At 41.8% G+C, this 24020-nt stretch overlaps 1 protein-coding gene across 2 annotated transcripts in view; it reads right to left on the reverse strand.

Annotated features, from left to right (window-relative positions):
* TRHDE (thyrotropin releasing hormone degrading enzyme) overlaps positions 1-24020 on the reverse strand; it is a 338154-nt gene that overhangs the window by 260739 nt on the left and 53395 nt on the right. For both annotated transcript variants that reach the window (XM_073327757.1, XM_073327756.1), the window contains exon 3: positions 8523-8649. In XM_073327757.1, the coding sequence (XP_073183858.1) occupies positions 8523-8649 (127 nt within the window). The remainder of the gene's footprint in view (positions 1-8522; positions 8650-24020) is intronic.

Here is a 24020-nt window from a genome sequence, read left to right on the forward strand (position 1 = left end):
GGGATTCGAAAATTAGAAACATAGATAGCTAGGTTTGTGATGACTGAGAGAACAACATGGTGACTTGCCTGCCTGGTGCAAAGGTTGCAGATCTCTCAAGGCATCTAGATAGACTTATGTGTAGTGCTGGGGAGGAGCCAGTGGTACCAATGACATAGGGAAGGATAGGAGAGAAGTCCTGAAAACCAGACTTAGGCTGCTAGTTAAGAGATTAAAGTCCAGGACTTCCATGGTAGCATTCTCTGAAATGATTCCAGTTCCACACGCAGGGCCAATTAGACAGACAGAACTGCAGGGTCTCAATGCGTGGATGAGATGATGGTGTAGGGAGGAGGGGTTTAGATTTATCAGAAACTGGGGAAACTTTTTGGAAAGGGGGAGCCTATACAGAAAGGATGGGCTGGACCTAAACCAAAATGGAACCAGATTTCTGGCACTTAAAATTAAAAAGGTTGTAGAGCAGTTTTTAAACTAAGGGCTGGGGGGAAACCGACAGGTGTGGAAGCGCACATGGTTCAGACAGAGACGTCCCTTAGGGGAGAATCTATTAATGGAGATTCTCTATATCCTAGTAAAGAGGAGCGGATGGAAGCTGATAAAATACTGGTAGTGTCTGATGAGAAATAATCAAATGAAAAGAAGTCCGATTAAATTACACCATGTAATGGCAGACAGCTAAAAAGTGACAAGTTTTTAAAGTGCTTACAACAAATGCTAGAAGTCTAAATAATAAGATGGGTGAACTAGAGCGCCTTGTATTAAATGAGGATATTGATATAACAGGCATCACAGAAACTTGGTGGAATGAGGATAATCAATGGGACACAATAATACCAGGGCACAAGATATATCGGAAGGACAGACCAGGTTGTGCTGGTGGGGGAGTGGTACTCTATGGGAAAGAAAGCATAGAATCAAATGAAATAAAAACCTTAAATGAACCAAACTGTACCACAGAATCTCTATGGATAGTAACCCATGCTCTAATCATAAGAATATAGCAGTAGGGATACATTACCGGCCACCTGACCAGAATGGTGATAGTGACTGTGAGATACTCAGGGAGATTAGAGAGGCTATTAAAATAAAAAACTCAATAGTAATAGTGGATTTCAACTATTCCCCAATTGACTGGGTACATGTCACCTCAGGACGGGATGAAGAGATAAAGTTTATTCACACCTTAAATAGCTACTTCTTGAAGCAGCTAGTCCTGGAACCCACAAGAGGAGAGGCAATTCTTGATTTAGTCCTAAGTGCAGCACTGGATCTGGTCCAAAAGGTGAATATAGCTGGACCCCTTGGTCATAGTGACCATAATATAATTACATTTAATATCCCTGTGGCAGGAAAAATACCACAGCAGACCAACACTGCAGCATTTAATTTCAAAAATGGCAACTACACAAAAATGAGGAGGTTAATGAAACAGAAATTAAAAGGTACAGCACCCAAAGTGAAATCCCTGCAAGCTGCATGGAAACTTTTTAAAGACAGCATAATAGAGGCTCAACTTAAATGTATACCCCAAATTAAAAAACATGGTAAGAGAACCAAAAAAGTGCCACCGTGGCTAAACAACGAAGTAAAAAAAGCAGTGAGAGGCAATAAAGCATCCTTTAAAAAGTGGAAGTTAAATCCTAGTGAGGAAAATAGAAAGGAGCATAAACTATGGCAAATGAAGTGTCAAAATATAAGTAGGAAGGCCAAAAAGAATTTGAAGAACAGCTAGCCAAAGACTCAAAAAGTAATAGCAAAAAAAAATGTAAGTACATCAGAAGCAGGAAGCCTGCTAAACAAACAGCAGGGCCACTGGACAATCAAAGTGCTAAAGGAGCACTCAAGGATGATAAGGCCATTGGGGAGAAACTAAATTAATTCTTTGCATCAGTCTTCACGGCTGAGGATGTGAGGGAGATTCCCAAACCTGAACTATTCTTTTTAGGTGACAAATCTGAGGAACTGTCCCATATTGAGGTATCATTAGAGGAGGTTTGGGAACAAATTGATAAACTAAAGAGTAATAAGTCACATGACCAGATGGTATTCACCCAAGAGTTCTGAAGGAACTCAAATGTGAAACTGCAGAACTCCTAACTGTAGTCTGTAACCTATCATTTAAATTAGCTTCTGTACCAAATGACTGGAGGATAGCTAATGTGATGCCAATTTCTAAAAAGGGCTCCAGAGGTGATCTTAGCAACTACAGGCCAGTAAGCCTGACTTCAGTACTGGGCAAACTGATTGAAACTACAGTAAAGAACAAAATTGTCAGACACATAGATGAACATAATTTGTAGGGGAAGAGTCAACATAGTATTTGTAAAGGAAAATCATGCCTCACCAATCTGCTAGAATTCTTTGAGGAGGGTCAACAACTATGTGGCCAAGGGGGATCCAGTGAATATAGTGTAGTTAGATTTTCAGAAAGCCTTTGACTATGTCCCTCACCAAAGGCTCTTAAGGAAAGTAAGCTGTCATGGGATAAGAGGGAAGGTCCTCTAATGGCTTGGTAACTGGTTAAAAGATAGGAAACAAAGGGTAGGAATAAATTATCAGTTTTCAGACTCGAGAGAGGTAAATAGTAGTGTCCCCCAGGTGTCTGTACTGGGCCCAGTCCTTTTCAATATATTCGTAAACGATCTGGAGAAAGGGGTAAATAGTGAGGTGGCAAAATTTGCAGATGATACAAAATTGCTCAAGATAGTTAAGTCCCAGGCAGACTGCAAAGAGCTACAAAAGGATCTCTCAGAACTGGGTGACTGGGCAATAAAATGGCAGATGAAATTCAATACTGATGAATGCAAAGTAATGCACATTGGAAAACATAATCCCAATTATACATATAAAATGATGGGGTCTAAATTGGCTGTTATCACTCAAGAAAGAGATCTCGAAGTCATTGTGGCTAGTTCTCTGAAAAAACATCCACTCGTGCAGCAGCAGTCAAAAAAGCAAATAGAATGTTGGAAATCATGAAGAATAGGATAGATAACAAGACAGAAAATATCATATTGCCACTATATAAATCCATGGTACGCCCACATCTTGAATACTGCATGTAGATGTGGTCGCCCCATCTCAAAAAAGATATATTGGAATTGGAAAAGATTCAGAAAAGGGCAACAAAAATTATTAGGGATATGGAACAGCTACATGAGGAGAGATTAATAAAACTGGGACTTTTCAGCTTAGAAAAGAGACAGCTAAGGGGGGATATGATTGAGGTCTGTAAAATCATCACTGGAGTGGTGGAAGTAAATAAGGAAGTGTTATTTACTCCATTCCATAACACAAGAACTAGGGATCACCAAATGAAATTAATAGACGGCAGGTTTAAAACAAACAAAAGGAAGTATTTTTTTAACACAATGCACAATCAATCTGTGGAACTCCTTGCCAGAAGATTTTGTGAAGGCCAAGACTGTAACAGGGTTCAAAAAAGAACTAGTTAAGTTCATGGAGGATAGGTCCATCAATGGCTATTAGCCAAGATGGACAGGGATGGTGTCAGAAGCTGGGAATGGGGTGACAGGGGATAGATCACTTGATGATTACTTGTTCTGTTCATTCCCTCTAGGGCACCTGACATTGGCTACTGTTGGAAGACAGGATACTGGGCTAGATGGACGTTTGGTCTTATGTTCTTATATTTATTCAAATTCTTAATGTTTCTATTTTTATGTTAAGAAATGCATCATGCACCATTTTCTATTTACTATATGATTAAAATTTTACTTGCGATTTGAGTCCAGGTGCAGGGACACATGTGTCTGACTGAATGGGAGAGGCTAGAGGTCACTCAGGGTCTGCCCAGGGGAGATTCCCCAACTCCCTAACAATCCCTTCCCCTGCAAAAAATAAGTGCTCCATGCTTATTGGGGGAGGAATAGCTCAGTGGTTTGAGCATTGGCCTGCTAAACCCAGGGCTGTGAGTTCAATCCTTGAGGGGGCCACTTAGGGATGGGGGAAATTGGGGACTGGTCCTGCTTTGAGCAGGGGGTTGGACTAGATGACCTCCTGAGGTCCCTTCCCACCCTGATATTCTATGATTCTCCCACCAAAGGCCCTCCAGGTTCACTCCCAGGGTCTTTCCCTCTCCCCGAGGCCTTTGCACTGCTTCCGAGGGGTGCAGGAAATACATTCTGTATTGTAGTTTAATTTTTAAACTGTATTAATTTTCCTGATAAGGAATCTACTTGCCAAAAAAACATTTCCTGAATCTTTTATTTTTGTCTGTATTATTACAGCCATACTTGCTGATAGGTATTTTGAAATAAATTACCAAGATAACTGAAACTGGAATGATTATATTGTGTTACTTTGACAAATAAAATATGCCAAATTTTGAAGAATTTTAAAATATTGTGTGCAGAATTTAATTCTTTGGTGCAAAAGTCCCCACAGAGGACTAGTTGAATAAAGTGAAATGAAAAAAATGTTCTCTGTGCATCTGCAGAAGTAGCAACTGCTGTCAAAAGCTGGTTCAGCACTGCAACAAACTCTGATTCCAGGGACAAAGCCAGTAACTTCCCTGTAGTTCAGTGGTTTGACTTTCTTTATAGCTTTGTAACAAACATATACTTCTTAACATTATTCTTGTATTTAATTTAAATTATTTGAATAAATTATAATAAGTTGAGGCCTTAATATAGATTGGCAAATTTCAAATTTAATTTTAAATAGGTTTAGTTTTAAAAAATAAACCCATAATTTAAATTAAAAAATCTGGGTTGTTTTGTTTTAATCATTGATTTTTGTCCAGATGAAGCCAACATCCCAAGTCATTACTATCTATCTGCTAATAGTGCCAAAGGCCACAGAACAGCTGGAGCAGTCCACAAAAGACACTCGACAAATAGTGTTTGCAAACAATTGTCCTTGTGTACAGGCAGCAGTTAAAAGCACAGTCAAAAACATATCACACAACCACAGTTGCAAACCACACTGGTCCATATGAAGAAACTTATCCCACTCTGAGGCAAGCTCAGATAACTGGAGCCAGTTTGGAATGCACAAATCAAAGCCCATGACAATGGGCCTAACCGGCACAGAAGCTGAACCAATCGTCAATCTAACAGAGAAAGGTGTAACACAATCCAATGGCTGGAAGTTGAAGCTAGACAGATTCAGATGGGAAATAGAATGTACATTATTAACAGCAAGGGCAATTAATCTTTGGAACAATTTACCAAGGGTCGTTGTGGATTCTCCATCACTGGTGATTTTTAAATCAAGATAGGATTTAAAAAAAAAAAAAAGATCTGTTCTAGGTATAATTTTGGGGAAGTTCGATGGCCTGTGTTATACTGGAGGTCAGACAAGATTACCACAGTGCTCCTTTCTGGCCTTGGAATCTATGAATCTATGCAGATCTTTCAAAAATGCCAACACAAAACAGGAGTCCACAGGCCCCAGACACACATCATACGTATGGTCAAAATGGGAAAAGAAGCAGACAATGACAGTGCCTGACCAAGGGCTACAGGCTGTTAATAGGGCAGTCTGATGATAACACACAAAAGACAGCAATAAAGCATACAGAAGCTCATAGCACAAGACAGCATCAAGCACAAGACTTACATCATCACTTCCATAAAAGTGATGAGACTATGAAATGTGAAAAACAACACAAAAGTTGAACACACACACACACACACACACACACCAATAGCACAGGAGAATGAAAGGAAACATACCAGACACTTGACAACAATATAATAACTAGTCTTCCAGTAAGTAATTTTGTATCATATTACACTGAAAACAAGTTAAGCTGTAGCTAAAGTTAGTCAAAATATTATCAAAATGTTTTAAACAACAAATTGGTTTCAGCCAAAATAATTATTTTTACGGAAAACTTCAAATTTCTACCACAAGTGTCACTGAAAAAAAACCTGAAACCAAAAATTGAAACTTTTCACCAAACATTTTTTTGATTATCGCATTTTTAGTCAGTAAATATTTTCAATTTGCCAATTTTGCAAAAACTGATTTTTCCACCGAAAACATCTAAAAAAAAATTGTTTTGGACTTTCATTTGAAAAAAATTTTTTGCAGTACATTTCTTTAAAAATAAAAACTCCCATATAAAGTAATCGACACTTTTCAATAAGTTCTAACTGGAGTCTATAAGCATTTGTCGTGGAGGCAATAATAGTTTACTGAGTGAAGTAAACTAGTCTCTGAGATAAACTTCTTCCTCACTTTTGATAGCAAAACAGTTTTCTCTTACTACCACATTCTCCCTAATACACCTACCTTTCACTCCTTCCACAGACAAATCTAATGCAGACTTTTCCCTGGCATCTCCTCTCAGTTGGATCTCTGAAAAATTCTCGGGGGTTTTCCCCATAGCTGGTCCCATTACATAACTGCTCTTATATTTTGGTTCTTCCACCACATGTCTACACTGGTACTTTACAGCGGTGCAACATTCTCGCTCAGGGTGTGAAAAAACACACCACTGAGCACTTCAAGTTTCAGTGCTGTAAAGCGCCAGTATAAACAGCGCTGGTAGTTACTCCCCTCATGGAGGTGTTTTTTTTAAAGTGCCACAGTAGCACTTTAACATTGCTAGTGAAGACATGCTAGGGGTTCCTGCCCTAGGGTTCCTGTTGAGCTCCCATTAACATCTTTTTATTCCCATCCTTCCTCAAATTTTCAAAAGGCAGCAGCCTTTCTCATCTTGAACTCAATGGCATTATTCACATGTTTAAAGTTAAGCACCTGCTTAACAACTTTGCTGAACTGGAAACAAAGATACCAAGACACATAGTGGGCAACATTTCAAAAATGCCAAAGTGACTTAGGAATCTAAACCAACGAGACTTACCTTTGTAAGTCACAAAGGCACTTTTGACATTTTTCCCAGCATTCTTATACTAAACAAACTGTACATTATAGGTGGTATGTATGATACTTTTATGTTTTTCATCCTATAAACTAATCATCCTATAAACTACATGATAACTAAGTCTTCATACACTCCAAACCTAATAGTATTACATTTTAAAATTGAATTAGTATTTTTAATATAATTTATAGTAGAAAAACTACAAATTCACTATAGTATTTTTATAGTGTAATCCCATAAATAGACTAACCTGGAAGGCATTCAATCCTCTGAAGTATTTTAACACAATATGCCGCTGTGTAGCAACAACAACAAGCAAAACATACTGAGATGAAAGGCTAATATTTTAATTATTAAAGATGCACAGAAGAAGACACATTCTCTACCTACTATTTCCAGATGACCATTTTAAACTACCTAAAATAATAATCTAAGTCTCTTTGCTAATTATAAATTTTCAAAGGGAAGAAAGATATCCATTTTTTTCTTTTAACTACTTGGCACCAGTGAGTCTGGAACTTCTAATGTCAAGCAATCATGATTTATTCATTATCATGTCATGTGAAGAAGTTTCTGACTACTCCAGCTGAAGTTGTGCAATGTCCCACAACAATATTTGTATCAGACCTTAGTGCCACAATTCCTTGGGTGGGCAATATTAAAGTCAGGTATGAAAGTACATACAAACAGCAACCTGCAGTCTGAGGAGAGTTCCATGGTTATAAGCATCCATGCCTCTAACAGAGCACTGCTTGCAACCCATCATTTAAAAAGGACAAAAAAGTCACATCATTCTTATTTAAAATACATGCAACACCCACTTCAAACAATACTAATTACTTTATCTATCTACTACACCATTAGTTGTAAGACTAATAAAGCTACCCAGCAGGCTTGTGCTTTAATGAAATAGGCCCTGAGCTCCTGGAATGAACACCTGTGGTTCAAACTCTAACACTTCAGATCAAACACAAGCTTTCTTCTTGTTGCTGAGCAATATATTTTTCTGGATCCTGATCAAACGCACTCTTAAGGAGGGAGTGTGTAATAATATAGTGTGAAATATTCAAGGGAGTGGGAGAGGTGTGGGGGGAGAGGAAGTGAAGGAAAATGTGAAAAAAATTGACAGCTTTTACAATTAGGTCACTTGAATAGCAAAATAAGCTCACAACAATTCTCTTCAATAAGCAGCAATACTGTCAAGCAGATATTAATCATCATTAAGAAACTACACTAATCAATAAATATTTTCTTTAAATGTTGTAAATTTCCCATTTTCACTGTTATTTTCAATTCTATTCCCCTTCTGCAGCTGAGCAATCAAGATGTACATATGACTAAATAAATATAACCGGAGGGCTATCTAATGATAGTGATGCTGAGCATCAGGAAAGCAGGAAGTGATTAGCAAAGCTTCTGTTCTCTAGAGTCTCAATGCCTAATAGATTCAATTGTTGTTTAGTAGTTGCACCTAGAGGCAAGATGAGGAAGAGGTGAAAAAATTGGCTTCTTCTCTTTAGGAGAATTTTAAAATTTCCTGTTCAATGTCCCTTCTAACTTAACCCCCAAATTTTTCACATTGAAATCTACCAGTAAAAACTACCTTATTTTCTAATCTCTAGAATAGAGTTCCCTTGGACAAACAGTAATTTCGGAAAAGTCTTACCTAATTTTGGTAGGGAATAGGGCACTTTAAAGTAGTCTTCATAAAACTCAATGAGTCTCCTTGTAATATTTAGAGCATAGTCCCCAGATCCTCTTCTGATTGCATCAGGTCTTGCATACAATCGCACCTGATTAAAAACAAGCCAAAAAAAAAATCAGTTCACTTTCATGTTTTAAAACCATCCTAATCGCAGAGGTGAACCACTCTGAGGTTGCTGGGGTGTTCTAGTTTCACAAAGCCAAATATTACTGCTATACCTTTCTGAAAAGCAGAGGTTGCTGCAAGAACAGAACTTGCACAATTGAGGTAACAAAGTTGAGAAAAGAAAAGGATTACTAGTGGCACCTTAGAGACTAACCAATTTATTTGAGCATAAGCTTTCGTGGCTCACTTCATCCGATGAAGTGAGCTGTAGCTCACGAAAGCTTATGCTCAAATAAATTGGCTAGTCTCTAGGTGCCACTAGTACTCCTTTTCTTTTCGTGAATACAGACTAACACGGCTGCTACTCTGAAAGTTGAGAAAGTCAATCTCCTAGCTGTATGCATTGCCAAATAAAAGACTCAACACACCTTGCATCAAAATAAATATTCAAACCAATCACTTACATGTGTTTGCTAGAGATACGATGGTACAGTGGATTAGTATAATGGTTCCCTGCTTACTTTGAACGTAGGCAGGATGCAGTGGCTCAGTAGGAGAGAAGTTCATGGTTTGTTAAAGGCACATTATTATCAAGCCCTGTAAGTATTAATACAGTGGGTACGAAAAATATAATTCATTCTTCGTCCTTTTCTCTGGCACTGTCACAGCTATCCTCAATGAGCAAAATAAGACTGCAAAAACAACCATTTATAAGCTCGTTCATGTACACAAACAATTAACGTCCCTGAAGTCCATATGACTGCTCCAGGCCTCCATTTCCAGAATGCAATAAGTAAGTTAAAGCTGTTCATACTTTTTATACAATTCAGATACTAATGTGTCCAGTATAAAATATCTCAGCTATTTGCCTGCCTGGATAACCAAAGTGGAACAGTAATTTCTTCAACAAATACCCTTCTAATATAGGACTACACTGTGGCCAGCTGCTGCAGAGATAAACATGGGAATTAGAAGGGACAAGGAGTCTACTTCTTCAACATCCCAAAACAAGGGATCAAAGTCTCTTCTAGGCAACAGCTGTACAAGGCTAGTGGTGCTAGCTAACCCAAAAACGGACAAGGGGAGGATGAGCTGGTATAGAATCATAGAAATGTAGGGCTGCAAGGGACCTCAAGGAGGTCAGCCCCCCACAGTGAAGGAGGATCATGTATACCTAGATCATCCCTGACAAGTCTTTGTCTAACCTTTGTCTAAAAACCTCCAAGGATGCAGATTCCAAAACCTCCCTTGCAAGCCTATTCCAGTGCTTAACTATCCTTACAGTTAGAAAGTTTTTCCTAATATCTAACCTAGATCTTCCTTGCTGCTGATTAAGCCCATTACTTCTTTTCCTTCTTACTACTTTGCTGGACATGGAGAATAATTGATCACTGTCTACTTTATAACAACCGTTAACATATCTGAAGACAGTGTGATGCTGGCAGTATCGTCTAGTGGTTAGGGGCCAGTCCCTTCTTAGTGTGGAGCAGGGTTCGTAGGGGAGCTCAGATCAGGTTATCAAAGGTCCAGTACTCACGAGCGCCCCTACTTTGGCCACTTCCTACCACGTACTCTATTGTCCAAGTTTTGCAGTCTGTAGCAAAAAGAAAAGAAGTACTTGTGGTACCTTACAGACTAACAAATTTATTTGAGCATAAGCTTTCGTGAGCTACAGCTCACTTCATCCGATGCATTCAGTGGAAACTACAGTGGGGAGATTTTATATCACATTGGTAAATGTGCAGGTGAACGAACCTCTGATAGTGTGGCTGATGTGATTAGGCCCTATGATGGGGACACCATCATAGGGCCTAATCACATCAGCCACACTATCAGAGGCTCATTCACCTGCACATCTACCAATGTGATATATGCCATCATGTGCCAGCAATGCCCCCTTCCATGTACATTGGTCAAACTGTACAGTCTCTGCGTAAAAGAATAAATGGACACAAATCAGACGTCAAGAATTATAACATTCAAAAACCAGTTGGAGAACACTTCAATCTCTTTGGTCACTCGATTACAGACCTAAAAGTTGCAATTCTTCAACAAAAAAAACTTCAAAAACAGACTCCAACGAGAGACTGCTGAATTGGAATTAATTTGCAAACTGGATACAATTAATTTAGGCTTGAATAGAGACTGGGAGTGGATGGGTCATTACACAAAGTAAAATTATTTCCCCTTGTTTATTCCCCCTCCCCACCCCCCACTGTTCCTCAGACGTCCTTGTCAACTGCTGGAAATGGCCCACCTTGATTATCACTACAAAAGGTTCCACCCCACCCCAGCTCTCCTGCTGGTAACAGCTCACCTTAAGTGATCACTCTCATTACAGTGTGTATGGTAACACCCATTGTTTCATGTTCTCTATGTATATAAATCTCCACACTGTATTTTCCACTGAATGCATCCAATGAAGTGAGCTGTAGCTCACGAAAGCTTATGCTCAAATAAATTTGTTAGTCTCTAAGGTGCCACAAGTACTCCTTTTCTTTTTGCGAATACAGACTAACACGGCTGCTACTCTGAAACCTGTAGCAAAAAGGTAATAGAAAAAAGTACCAACTGCACCGTCAGTCTGTCTACACCCAGCAGGTAGGCTTCTCTTTTCCAAGAGAGGCTTTTGCAGCTCCCCCTCTGAGCAGCTCTCCCTGCCTTGTCAGTTACTTTTTGAATTGTCTGGCTTCCCTTCCAAGTTCCACCTCCATCTGGAGCATGCTCTGCAGGTGTGGCTGGGCAGGGTCATCTGGCTCCAGAGTTACTCTTTAACGCCTTCAGTTTTAGTGTGAGGCTTATATAACCCATCACAAACTTATCAGGTCCCCCCTCTGCTTTCTTTTCTCAGCAGTAAACATGTCCAGTGTTCTTGACCTTTCCTCACAGGTCAGGTTTTCTAAACCTTTTGTTGTTTTTGTTGCTCTCCTCTGGACTCTTTCCAGTTTCTCCACATCTTTCTTAAAGTGCTGCACCCAAAAGTAGACACAGTACTCCAGATGAGGCCTCACCAGTGCCAAGGAGATTAGAACAATTACTTCCCATGTCTCACATATTTCACTCCTGTTAATTCATCCATCACTCCTGTTTATGCACCTTTTTTGAAACTGCTGACACACTGTTGACTCATATTCAGTTTGTGATCCACTATAATACCCTGATCCTCTTCAGCAGTACCACTGCCTATCCAGTTATTCCCCCTTTTTCAGTTGTACATTAGATTTTTTTCTTCCAAAGAGTAGTATTTGTCTTTATTGAATTTCATCTGGTTGATTTCAGCCCAATTCTCCAATTTGTTAAGGCCATTTTGAATTCTAATCCTGTCCTCCAAAGCACTTGCAAACCCTTCCAGCTTGGTGACATCCACAGATTTTATAAGCATGCTCTCTACTTCATTATCCAAGTCATTAATGAAAATATTGAACAATACTCGACCCAGGACAGACCCTTCAGGATCCCACTAGATACATCCACCCAGTTTGACAGTGAAGCATTGATAACTATTCTTTGGGTAGTCTTTCAACCACTTTTGCACCAACCTGACAGTAATTTCATTGAGACCACACTTTCCTAGTTTGCATCTGAGAATGCCATGTGGGACTGTGTCAAAAGCCTCACTAAGATCAAGATATATCATATGTTCAGCTTCCCCCCATCCACTAAGCCAGTAACCCTACCAAAGAAGGAAATGAGGTTGGTTTAGCATTATTTGTTCTTAACAAATCCATGTTGGCTATTACACATCACTCAATTATCCTCTAGGTGCTTACAAACTGATTGTTTAAATATATTTGTCCCAGTGTCTTTCAGGTATCAAAGGTTAGCCTGACTGATCTCTAATTCCCTGGATCCTCTTTGTTCCCCCTTCTATAGATAGATACTATGTTCGCCCTTCTCCAGTCCTCTGGGACTTCACCCATCCTCCATGAGTTCTCAAAGGTAATTGTTAACAGTTCAGAGATTGCTGAAGCCAGTTTCTTAAGTACCTTAGGATGAATATTATCAGGCCCTGATGACTTGAATACATCTAACTTACCTAAATATTCTTTAATGTGTTCCTTCCCCCTTGCTGTTAATATTAATTGCATTAAGTATCTGGCTCACAATTTACCTTTTTAGTGAAGACTCTCCTTCCTCAATGGCCAACAGATCTGATCAACAATGGGAAGAAGTGCATGTTCCGTCCCTTTATGGTTATAGCAATAGCTGTGTCCCCCTCCCTGAGGCACACAACCCCTTCTGAAGCTTCTGCTGGTGTGGAGTTGACTATCACACTGTACCTACCATTCCTAGTAGTGCCCATAAGGCACACATGAGCCTTTCATTTGCTCTATGCTACAGCTGGTTGCAGAAAAGATCAACATTCTGCAAAAATAATTGTGAAAATTTTATCCACGTTTCATTCTTTTTTCTTTTTTTTCAGGGAGCGGGTGGTAGCCTTGAAGGGCAGAAATTGATAATTTCAGTGAAAAATGTAATATTTTGAAATGGTTTTAGCAACTCTACTCTGGGCCCAAAGAAGTCAATGGGATCTTTGGCTCTGGCTTCAGTGCGGGCAGGAGCCAGGGTTGCTCTTTGCTCCTGATTACTTTACGTAAGTATTTCCTGTACCAGTTAAATTACCTGAAAGGAATACAAGCAGACATCAAACCTGGGCTTTTCCTTGCAGAGATGTGCTGTACCTATGAACTCTGCTTTGCCTCCGAATCTTTTTATTTTGGGTACTCGGTTACTGATTTTAAAAAAAAAGTCAATGTTAGTGTCACAATCAGAATGAGGGCTGTCAGATTTAGTGATCAGACCAAGTGAGTCAGGCCAAGTCAAGTACTGGGAGGTCAGAGTCCACGACAGGCAGAGGACAGACGAAGGTTCAGGTATCAGGAGGCAGGCAGGACCAGGTTACCGGGAGGTCAGCGTCTGAAAAAGGCCAGAGGGCAAACTGAGTGTCAGGCTTCAGGACGCAAGCAGGCAGGGTCAAGTTACCAGGAGATCGGGGTCAGGCACCAGATTACAGACAGCAGTCAAAGAACTGCACAAAGTATTCAAGGTGGAGGTGTACTATTGATTTATATAGTGTAATTGTGATATTTTCTGTTTTATTATTTATCCCATTCCTATTTGTTCCTAACATTCTGTTAGCTTTTTTGCATGCTGCTACACATTGAGCAGATGTTTTTAGAGAACTATTGACAATAACTCCAAGATCTCTTTCTTGAGTGATAACAGCTAATTTAGATCCTACCTTTTGTACTTATAGTTGGGATAATGTTTTCCAATGTGCATTACTTTGCATTTATCAACATTGACCCAAACCTGGTCCCTCTTACAGGCAGACCTGGAGCAGCTAGAGGCATTCCATATGTGCTGCCAGTGACAAATCCTGAGCACAAAGTAGTTTGACATTGTGCGAAATGTCACAATCTCACATCAACACACAAGCTAGCGCACAGCCTGACCCTACCTGGCACCACCTGCAGGGCTGCCCCAGAGATTCATGGATTAAGTATATCAGAAGCCTGCCAAACAAACAATCAGGGGGCCTATTGGACAATTAAGGTGCTAAAGGAGTTCTCAAGGAAGACAAGGCTGCTGCACAGAAGTAAAAATTAATTCTTTGCATTGGTCCTCACTGCAGAGGATGTGAGGGAAATTCCCACATCTGAGCCATTCTTTTTAGGTGACAAATCTGAGAAACTGTCCCAGACTGAGATGTCAACATTGGTAGATTTGGATCAAATTGATAATTAAACAATCATAAGTCACCAAGACCAAGAATTCTGAAGGAACTCAAATATGAAATTGCAGAACAACTTACTAACTCTGGTATGTAACCTATCACATAAATCAGCCTCTGTACCAGATGACTGGAGGATAGCTAATCTGACACTGGATTTTTTTAAATGGCTCTAGAGGTTATCTAGCAATTAGAGGTGAGTAAACCTAACTTCAGTACTAGGCAAATTGGTTGAAATTTTACAAAAGAACAGAATTATCAGACACATAAATGAACACGATATTGGGGAAGAGACAAAAAGGCTACGATAAAGGGAAATCATGCCTCACCGATCCATTAGAATACTTTGCGGGGATCAACAAACATGTGGACACGGGTGGTACAGTGGATATAGTGTATTTGGACTTTCAGAAAGCCTTTAACAAGGTCCTACACCAATGCTCTTAAGCAAAATAAGGAGTCATGGGGTAAGAGGGAAGGTCTTCTCATGGGTCAGTAAACGGTTAAAAGATAGGAAACAAAGGATAGGAACAAAGGGTAGGAACAAATTTTCACAGTGGAGGAAGGTAAACAGCAGAGTCCCCCAAGAATCTGTACTGGGACCAGTGCTCTTTAACCTATTCATAAATGATCTGGAAAAGGGGGTAAATAGTGAGGTGGCAAAATTGGCAGATGATACAAAATTACTCAAAATAGTTAAATCCAAAAGCCAACTGTGAAGAGTTACAAATGGATCTCACAAACTGGACAGTAAAATGGCAAATGAAATTCAGTGTTGATAAATGCAAAGTAATGCATATATTGGAAAATATAATCCTAACTATACATACAAAATGATGGAATCTAAATTAGCTGTTACCACTCAAGAAAGAGATCAAGGAATCACTGTGGATAGTTCTCTGAAAAATCTGCTCAAAGTGCAGCAACAGTCAAAAAAGCTAACAGAATGTTAGTAACTATTAGGAAATGGATAGATAATAAGACAGAAAATATCATAATGCCACTATATAAATCCATGGCATGCCCACATTTCAAGTACTGCATGCAGTTCTGGTTTCTCCATCTCAAAAAAGATATATTGGAATTGGAAAAAGTACAGAGAAGGGCAATAAAAATAATTAGGGATATGAAACAGCTTCCTTATGAGGAGATATTAAAAGACAGGGACTACTCATCTTAAAAAGAGTAAGGAGGGATATGATAGAGGTCTATAAAATCATGCACGATGTGAACAGAGTGAATAGGGATGTGTTATTTACCACTTCACATAACACAAGAACTAGGAGTCACCCAATTAAATTAATAGGCAGCAGCTTTAAAACAAAATTTAAGAAAGCATACAACTCATGGTCAACCTGTGGACCTTGTTGCCAGGGGATGTTGTGAAGGCCCAAAATATAATTGGCTTCAAAAAAGAATTAGATAAATTCATGGAGAATAAGACCATCAATGGCTATTAGCCAAGATGGTTAGGGATGCAACCCCATGCTCTGGGTGACCCTAAGCCTATGACTAACAGGAAGTTGTGACTTGATGACAGGGGATGAATCACTTGATAAATTCCCCAGTTCTGTTCACTCCTTCTGAAACATCTGGCACTGGCCACTGTCAGAAGACAGGAAACTGGGCTAGATGGACCATTGGTCTGATCCAATATGGCCGTTCTTATGTTCTTACGGGAATGATAAATGTTCTAAGTTCTATCCACACCTGGCTTCAGCAGTGGAACCCATACATCATCTCACAAGGCAGGATGTTAAATGGGACTGGATAAGTCCACAACAGCAGCATTTGACATACTGAAATAAATGATAATAGATAACCCTGTCCTAAAGTACTACCCATCAGGAGAGCCTCTGACAGTCCAGTGCTGCACTGGAAAAAGGACTGGGAGTAGCTCTTGCAGCAGCAGCTGGTCACTTATGCCAGCAAAACCCTCCCAGAGACTGAAAAGGGGTACACCCAAATGAGGAAAGAGCTTCTGGCTATGGTATTTGGAGTGGAATGATTCCATTAATACAGCAATGGCCACCCAGTAATAGTGCTATCAGATCACAAATCCTTAGAGACAGTCAGGGCAAAACCCCTTTTTAGTGCTCCAAAGAGATTGCACTGCATACTGATGCGTGTCCTGCTCCATCAGGTAGAGATTAGATATAGTCTGGGACAATTACTGGTGTTAGCTAACACCCTGAGCAGAACATATATACTCAGCATCAGCAAGTTGCGGGGAAGGAATCAAGAAATTCAATCCATTAACATGGATTGACATACTGGTAGGAGTAGAACCTTATTTTCAAGTTAAAGATGAGGTGAGTGTGCAGGATGGAGTCATATTTCGAGGACAGAGGGCTCTTGTCCCTGCCTTATTACATAAGGATGTCATACAAAAACTACATGCCTCACACCTGGGCATGGACAGCTGTCTCATATGGGCTCAAGAATGTATTTACTTTCTGGGAATAAATACAGAACTCTACTCCTTGATAGAAGTGTGTGACACCTGCCAGTCCTGTGATAATCACAAGAATAAAGAGACTCTGTTACCACAAGAAGAACAAGTAATCCAAAGGAACAGGAGACACTTGTGAGCCAGCTTACACAATATCGAGAGCCTACAGAGATACGGAGCACCATCCAGAGGCCAACCTCACAGGGAGAGAGAAGACTCCACAGGGAGACAATTTGCTAGACTTGGAGACAGGTGACAGACAGAGATAAGTCACTCCTGGTATATTTGCCTGTTGTGGAGATTAAAGTATCTCAAAGACTATGTAACTAGTTGAATCTGTAGTAAAGACGAGACCCCAACTTAACCATGTGCTAGTAACCTCTGGCTGAAGGGACACAAGATGGGGTCTGCGTGTCAATTACGTATTTTAATGTTTATATTACAATGTTTGTAGAATGGGGGATGATGTATCAAGGTCAGTGGAACTGGAGTGTGAGGGCCCATGTTCCCTGGAGGGACTGTTACTGAGAGAACCCTCCCCTCCCACCTCTGCTTCTAAACACTGCCACCCAGTTCCTGTCCTTCCTCACACTTAACTCCTATCCACCCTCTGGCTCCTGCAAACCTCTCTCCTCCTCTGCCCCCCACCTCTGCTCCTCAACCCTCTGCATTAGGGTCAGGATGTTTCCACCTTCTCCTCCACACTGCCTGGCCCCAGCAGGGGGAGCACTGAGAGCACAAGAGACACAGTTTCCTTGTTCTCAGTTCTTGTGTCTCGTGCCACAATGACTGCAGTGGCCAGGACGAGCATTTACACAAAAACTCCTGCTCTTCTCCTGCAACTCTGGGCTGGAGCATGCTCAGTCACTCCAGGGGGATGGTGCCCAAGCAGTCCAGTTAGCAAGTAGAAGCTGTGAGGGACAAGAGCATTGTGACACTCTGTGCCTTCGGAGAACACCCTGCACCCCCATGTTCATCCTTATAATATGATCGTGTGGTATCCAATGCAAAGTTTGTCATGTTGGGTGTCTTCAGAAGGCTCATGATGCACTGAGCATTGTTGTTATAGTAATGTTATAGGTTGTAATTTCATGTATATAGTTATGAGGCTGAAAATGTGTCCTCATGGCTTAAACCAAGCCCAGGCAAAACTCTCCAGGAGCAGAGGGGGAGTTCACAACTCATCAGGGAATGTATGGGACAAACCCAGCCCAGCCTCACAGGAACAAAAGACACTGGCCTCCGCAGCAACAAAGGATCTGTTGGACTCTCGAGTGAGTCACCCCATTTCCCTTGGTCAGTTTGGGACTACGATTAGGTAATGCTCACCTAACTATGAAGGGTGGGGGGCAGAGCCAAGGGGGAAGAAAGAACATGATAAAAGGGAGAGACATTGGCCATGCTCTCTCTGTTTTCCACCTACATCTACAGACACCACCATCAAGCAACTGAAGAGCTGATCAAAGGGGATAGCCTGGCTGAAGGGCAACCAGCCAGCCTGTGGTGAGAAGCATCTAAGTTTGTAAGGGCACTGAAAGTGTTAAAATCAGTTTACAATACATTTTGCTTTTATTTCGTTTGACCAAATCTGACTCATGCTTTGACTTATATTCACTTAAAATCTACCTTTTGTAGTTAATAAATTTGTTTGTTTATTCTACCTGAAGCAGTGTGTTTGGTGTGAAGCATGTCAGAGACTCCCCTTGGAATAACAAGCCTGGTACATATCAATTTCTTGTTAAATTGACAAACTCATATAAGCTTTCAGTGTCCAGCGGGCACAACTGAAAACTGCAAGACAGAGGTTCCTAGGGTTGTGTCTGGGACCAGAGATAGTGGCTAGTGTCATTCGGTTGCACAATCTAAGCAGTGGCTGGCCAAAAGTGCTCACTCACGTAGCTGGGAGCAGCTTACATGCTAGAGGCTGTGCATGAACAGTCCGGGAGTGGGGGTTCTCACAGCAGAGCAGGGTAAGGCTGGCTCCCAGAGTCAAGGATTGGAGTGATCTAGCAGATCATCGGTTCAGATAACACTAGGGGAAGTTACAGTGGCGTAGCGAGCAGGGTGTATGTACAGCTTGTTACGTCAAGTGGAGTACATGCTTTAAGCACTGATATTTGTGATTTTAAGTGAGTCTTAAGTTCAGTGGCTAAGAACAGTCAGGAGGAGGTCACAGTTTTGTTATTTTCTGTTTGTTTATTTCGGGTGAGGGAAATAAGCACAAGAATGCAGAAAAATGATGACCAGTGAGGCAGCTTCAAAACTAGAGCTGGCCACACTGGAAGCGGCAGAGAAGGCAAAGGTCCACGAGTTTCAAATGGGGCAGGCAGAAATCATAGAATCATAGAATATCAGGGTTGGAAGGGACCTCAGGAGGTCATCTAGTGCAACCCCCTGCTCAAAGCAGGACCAATCCCCAACTAAATCATCCCAGCCAGGGCTTTGTCAAGCCTGACCTTAAAAACTTCTAAGGAAGGAGATTCCACCACCTCCCTAGGTAACGCATTCCAGTGTTTCATCACCCTCCTGGTGAATCCATGCTGACTGTTCCTGATCACTTTCCTCTCCTCTAAGTGCTTCAGAATTGATTCCTTGAGGACCTGCTCCATGATTTTTCCAGGGACTCAGGTGAGGCTGACTGGCCTGTAGTTCCCAGGATCCTCCTTCCCTTTTTTAAAGATGGCCACTACATTAGCCTTTTTCCAGTCGTCCGGGACCTCCCCCGATTGCCATGAGTTTTCAAAGATAATGGCCAATGGCTCTGCAATCACATCCACCAACTCCTTTAGCACTCTTGGATGCAGCGCATCCAGCCCCATGGACTTGTGCTCGTCCAGCTTTTCTAAATAGTCCCAAACCACTTCTTTCTCCACAGAGGGCTGGTCACCTCCTCCCCATGCTGTGCTGCCCAGTGCAGTAGTCTGGGAGCTGACCTTGTTTGAGAAAACAGAGGCAAAAAAAGCATTGAGTACATTAGCTTTTTCCACATCCTCTGTCACTAGGTTGCCTCCCTCATTCAGTAAGGGGCCCACACTTTCCTTGACTTTCTTCTTGTTGCTAACATACCTGAAGAAACCCTTCTTGTTACTCTTAACATCTCTTGCTAGCTGCAACTCCAAGTGTGATTTGGCCTTCCTGATTTCACTCCTGCATGCCCGAGCAATATTTTTATACTCTTCCCTGGTCATTTGTCCAATCTTCCACTTCTTGTAAGCTTCTTTTTTGGGTTTAAGATCAGCAAGGATTTCACTGTTAAGCCAAGCTGGTCGCCTGCCGTATTTACTATCGGGATGGTTTGTCTCTGTAACCTCAATAAGGATTCTTTAAAATACAGGCAGCTCTCCTGGACTCCTTTCCCCCTCATGTTATTCTCCCAGGGGATCCTGCCCATCAGTTCCCTGAAGGAGTCAAAGTCTGCTTTTCTGAAGTCCAGAGTCCGTATTCTGCTGCTCTCCTTTCTTCCCTGTGTCAGGATCCTGAACTCGACCATCTCATGGTCACTGCCTCCCAGGTTCCCATCCACTTTTGCTTCCCCTACTAATTCTTCCCGGTTTGTGAGCAGCAGGTCAAGAAGGGCTCTGTGAGGCTCAAAGAAGCAGCTGCGGCCAGGGAAACTACGGAGGCTGAGGCAGCCAGGGAGGCAGACAGAGAGGAGGCTGCACACAGAAGGGCTATGGAAGAAAGAGAAAGAGAGAGGGAGAAGAAAGAGATAGGGAGAGAAAACACCAGCTGGACCTGCTAGAGAAGTAGAATCAGAGGCCTTCGACCCCAAGGACTACCATCACTCCAAAAATCCACAAGTGGGAACACTTATGTCCTGCATACAGTGAGGAGGATGATATTGCTGAATATCTGACTACCTTTGAAAGGCTGTGTGTAATACATGAAATCCCTGATGATAAGAGAGTTCCTAGCCTGATTGCAAAATTAACTGGTAAAGCTCAAACTGGATTCAATGGAATGCCTATTGAAGATGCTTTTGACTACTGTAAATTTAAACATACTGTTTTGTGAAGTTTTCAGATTACCCCCGAAACATATAGAATTAAATTTAGGAATCTTAAAAGGGATATTGGGATGAGTAATGGGGAATATGTAAACAAAATGAAAGATTTGTTGGGGAAATGGGTGAGGGGTAAAGAGGTGGCAAGTTTTGAAGGAATGCTTGATCTTGTTGCTCAAGAGCATTTCTTGAGCATAGGTAAGGCCAAAGTAAAGTCTCTGGGATAAAAATGTAAAGACTGTGGATGAGATGGCTTTTTTAGCTGATGCCTTTGAACAGACTCAAATGTCTATTGAGGGCAGGCCAGAGAAAGAGGGGTTTAAAACTGGTGGGACGGGATGATCCTATTTTGCCCCTGGGAAGAAAGAAGAGGGGTTGGGAGCCTAAACATTCTCCTACCCAAAAACATCCCTCTACTGGTAACTCCTATCCCAAATCTCCTGTCAAAGCGGAAGATCCCAAAAGGTGCTATCAGTGTAATTCCACTGATCACCTGAGGAATAAATGCCCCGTGCTGGGAGGAAGCAGGCAACCAATAGCTCATGTTAGTTCTGCTCTCCTCAAGGCAGAAACCTCCAAAAGCAATTGAAACCTATCATATTGATTTTGTGAGATTAGCCTCTACAGAACCAGACAGGGAGAATATTAAGGTTGTCGAAATTAATGGCAGGGAGTACTTGGGGTAGAAGGACACAGGGGCCCAGTTCACTCTGGTTAAGCAGAGTGTGGTCCCAAAGACCAGTATGTTGCCTGGCCAAATGGCAGAGATTGTGGGGGTGAGTGAAAGCAGGTTCCTCGTACCACTAGCTAAAATCCATGTGGTTTGGAAAGTGTTTTGACTGTGGGGATAATGGAACATCTCCTAGTAGACCTGCTCCTTGGTAATGATTTTTTCCGTGTAGTTCAGGTTAAAGTATTTGCCTGCAGCAGGAGGGAGTGTTATGCTGGAACCCCTGAGGGAAAGGGTAAGGTCTCAGGAACTGCTGAGAGAATGGGAGAAAGTCTCCTTGATTATTCTGCAGCAAGGGGAAGCCACATGCTTCCAGGTAGGAGGGTGGTTGAGACCAACTCCTGCACTGCAGCTGGAGGCAACACCACATCAGGAAGGGATGGGGGTGTAATGCCTGCCAGGGAGAGAACAGTCCAGGTTGTTAGCTGCCAGCAAGTTGCAGCTGAACCAAAGACAGACCCGGTTCTAGGGAGCATAGAGAAATGTGTCCCAGAGGAGAGCCCAGAGAAGGGGTAGGGAATCTCAGAAACCACTGAGGTGGGTGAGGATTGCTGTGACTCTGTAACACAGGGAAGCAGTGTGCATCCAAGTATGGGAGGGGCTGAGACTAGCTCCTTTCCCACAGAAGGCAACATACTCTCAGGAACAGGGGCAAGAGAGATGTTGTCAGTGACCAAGGAAATTGTTCCAGTTGTTAGCTGGCAGAGTTTTACAGATGAACAAGGGACAGACCCCTTCCTAGGGAGCACAGAAGAATGTGTCTTACAGGGGGGCCAAGAAGAGGAAACTGGGGAAGGAATAGTGGGGGTACAGGAATGTCTCCTCACTGGTCATTTGGGAGAGGATGCCCAGGATACAATGGCTCAGTCAGCATCTGTGCACCCAGGCACTCAGCCTATGACCCAGGTTTGGAGAGGGAACTGTGTGACCAACTTCCTGGAGGGGAGCAATCACAAAGATGACTTCTAAGTGACAGAGAAGTGGGTGATAGAGGGTGCCCCAATCCAAGTCCCAGTTTTTCAGGATGCTATTTCTGAAACGTTTTTGCAAAGCAAGTGTGTCTCTTTACATCAAGATGCAGCTCCGACGCCTGTGACAGCAGAGGAGTTGAGACCAGGAAATTGCCAGGTGGTAGTTTATTTGAATGCAAATGATCAAACAGGCAGAGAGGGAGGTGTTTTCCCCCAGGTTGGTGAGACACAGACAGCAGTATGGGAAAGCTGCTGGGAAAAGGTGCACCTGGTCAAAGGGTAAATACACTTAACCCAGATAGCACAGATCACAGCCCTCTAGGGGGCAGGGAAGGACTCAGTGCTGGGAGCAGGAAACACAGGGTAACCCCAAAAAGGGAACTGGATTTTTTGCATATGTACAGTCCTGGGGTCGGGACACAGATCCCCCAAAGGCCAGCCGAGATGCAGGATCCCCCTAAACACCTATCTTGCCAGACCCTGAGGCACCAAAACTCCAGAAACATGATTAAATTAAGAGCCCACACAGGGAGAATACTGGAGGAAAAGAAAAGTCAATAACCAATTATATGGGAGAGAGTCAAAGAACACCATGAGTAATGAACAAACCAACCTCAAACCAAACTATCTGAACAAAGGGAGTGGTATCATAAAGATACTTGTAAACACACATTTGTGATAAAAATTTTGGTATTAATGTTAAGTTTGGTGGATAAGAATTTTGACACCGATGTTAAACCTTATGATAATGCCACTTTTCAGTTAATATATGTAAACAGAATTAAAGCTTATCACAGCAGAGAAACCATAACAAACCTGGTTTGCTGTGTGTGAAAGGGGAAACTGAGGCACGCTGCCTCATGGCCTTGATGGCTGGATGCTAAGAGAAGTATAACACAAACTGCCTTCGAGCTAGTCAGTGACTAACCCTCCTACTGTAATATAAGGGGGGAGGTGTGACACTCTGTGCCTCAGGGGAACACCCTGCACCCCCATGTTCATCCTTATAATATGATTGTGTTGTATCCAATACAAAGTTTGTTATGTCGGGTGTCTTCAGAAGGCTCATGATGCACTGAGCATTGTTGTTATAGTAATGTTATAGGTTATAATTTCATGCATATAGTTTTGAGGTTGAAAATGTGTCCTCGTGGCTTAAAACAAGCCCAGGCATAACTCTCCAGGAGCAGAGGGGCAGTTCACACCTCATCAGGGCATGTATGGGACAAACCCAGCCCAGCCTCACAGGAACAAAGGACACTGGCCTCCGCAGCAACAAAGGATCTGTTGGACTCTCGAGTGAGTCACCCCTTCCCCCCCCCCGCCCCTGTTCCTTTGGTCAGTTTGGGACTATGAGGAGGTAATGCTCTTCTAACTCTGAAAGGGGGGCAAAGCAAAGAGGGAAGAAAGGACATGATAAAAGGGAGAGACATTTGCCATGTTCTTCCTCTCTCCCGCCTACAT

The sequence above is a fragment of the Lepidochelys kempii genome, chromosome 1, assembly GCF_965140265.1.
Source record: "Lepidochelys kempii isolate rLepKem1 chromosome 1, rLepKem1.hap2, whole genome shotgun sequence".
Taxonomy (NCBI): domain Eukaryota; kingdom Metazoa; phylum Chordata; order Testudines; family Cheloniidae; genus Lepidochelys; species Lepidochelys kempii.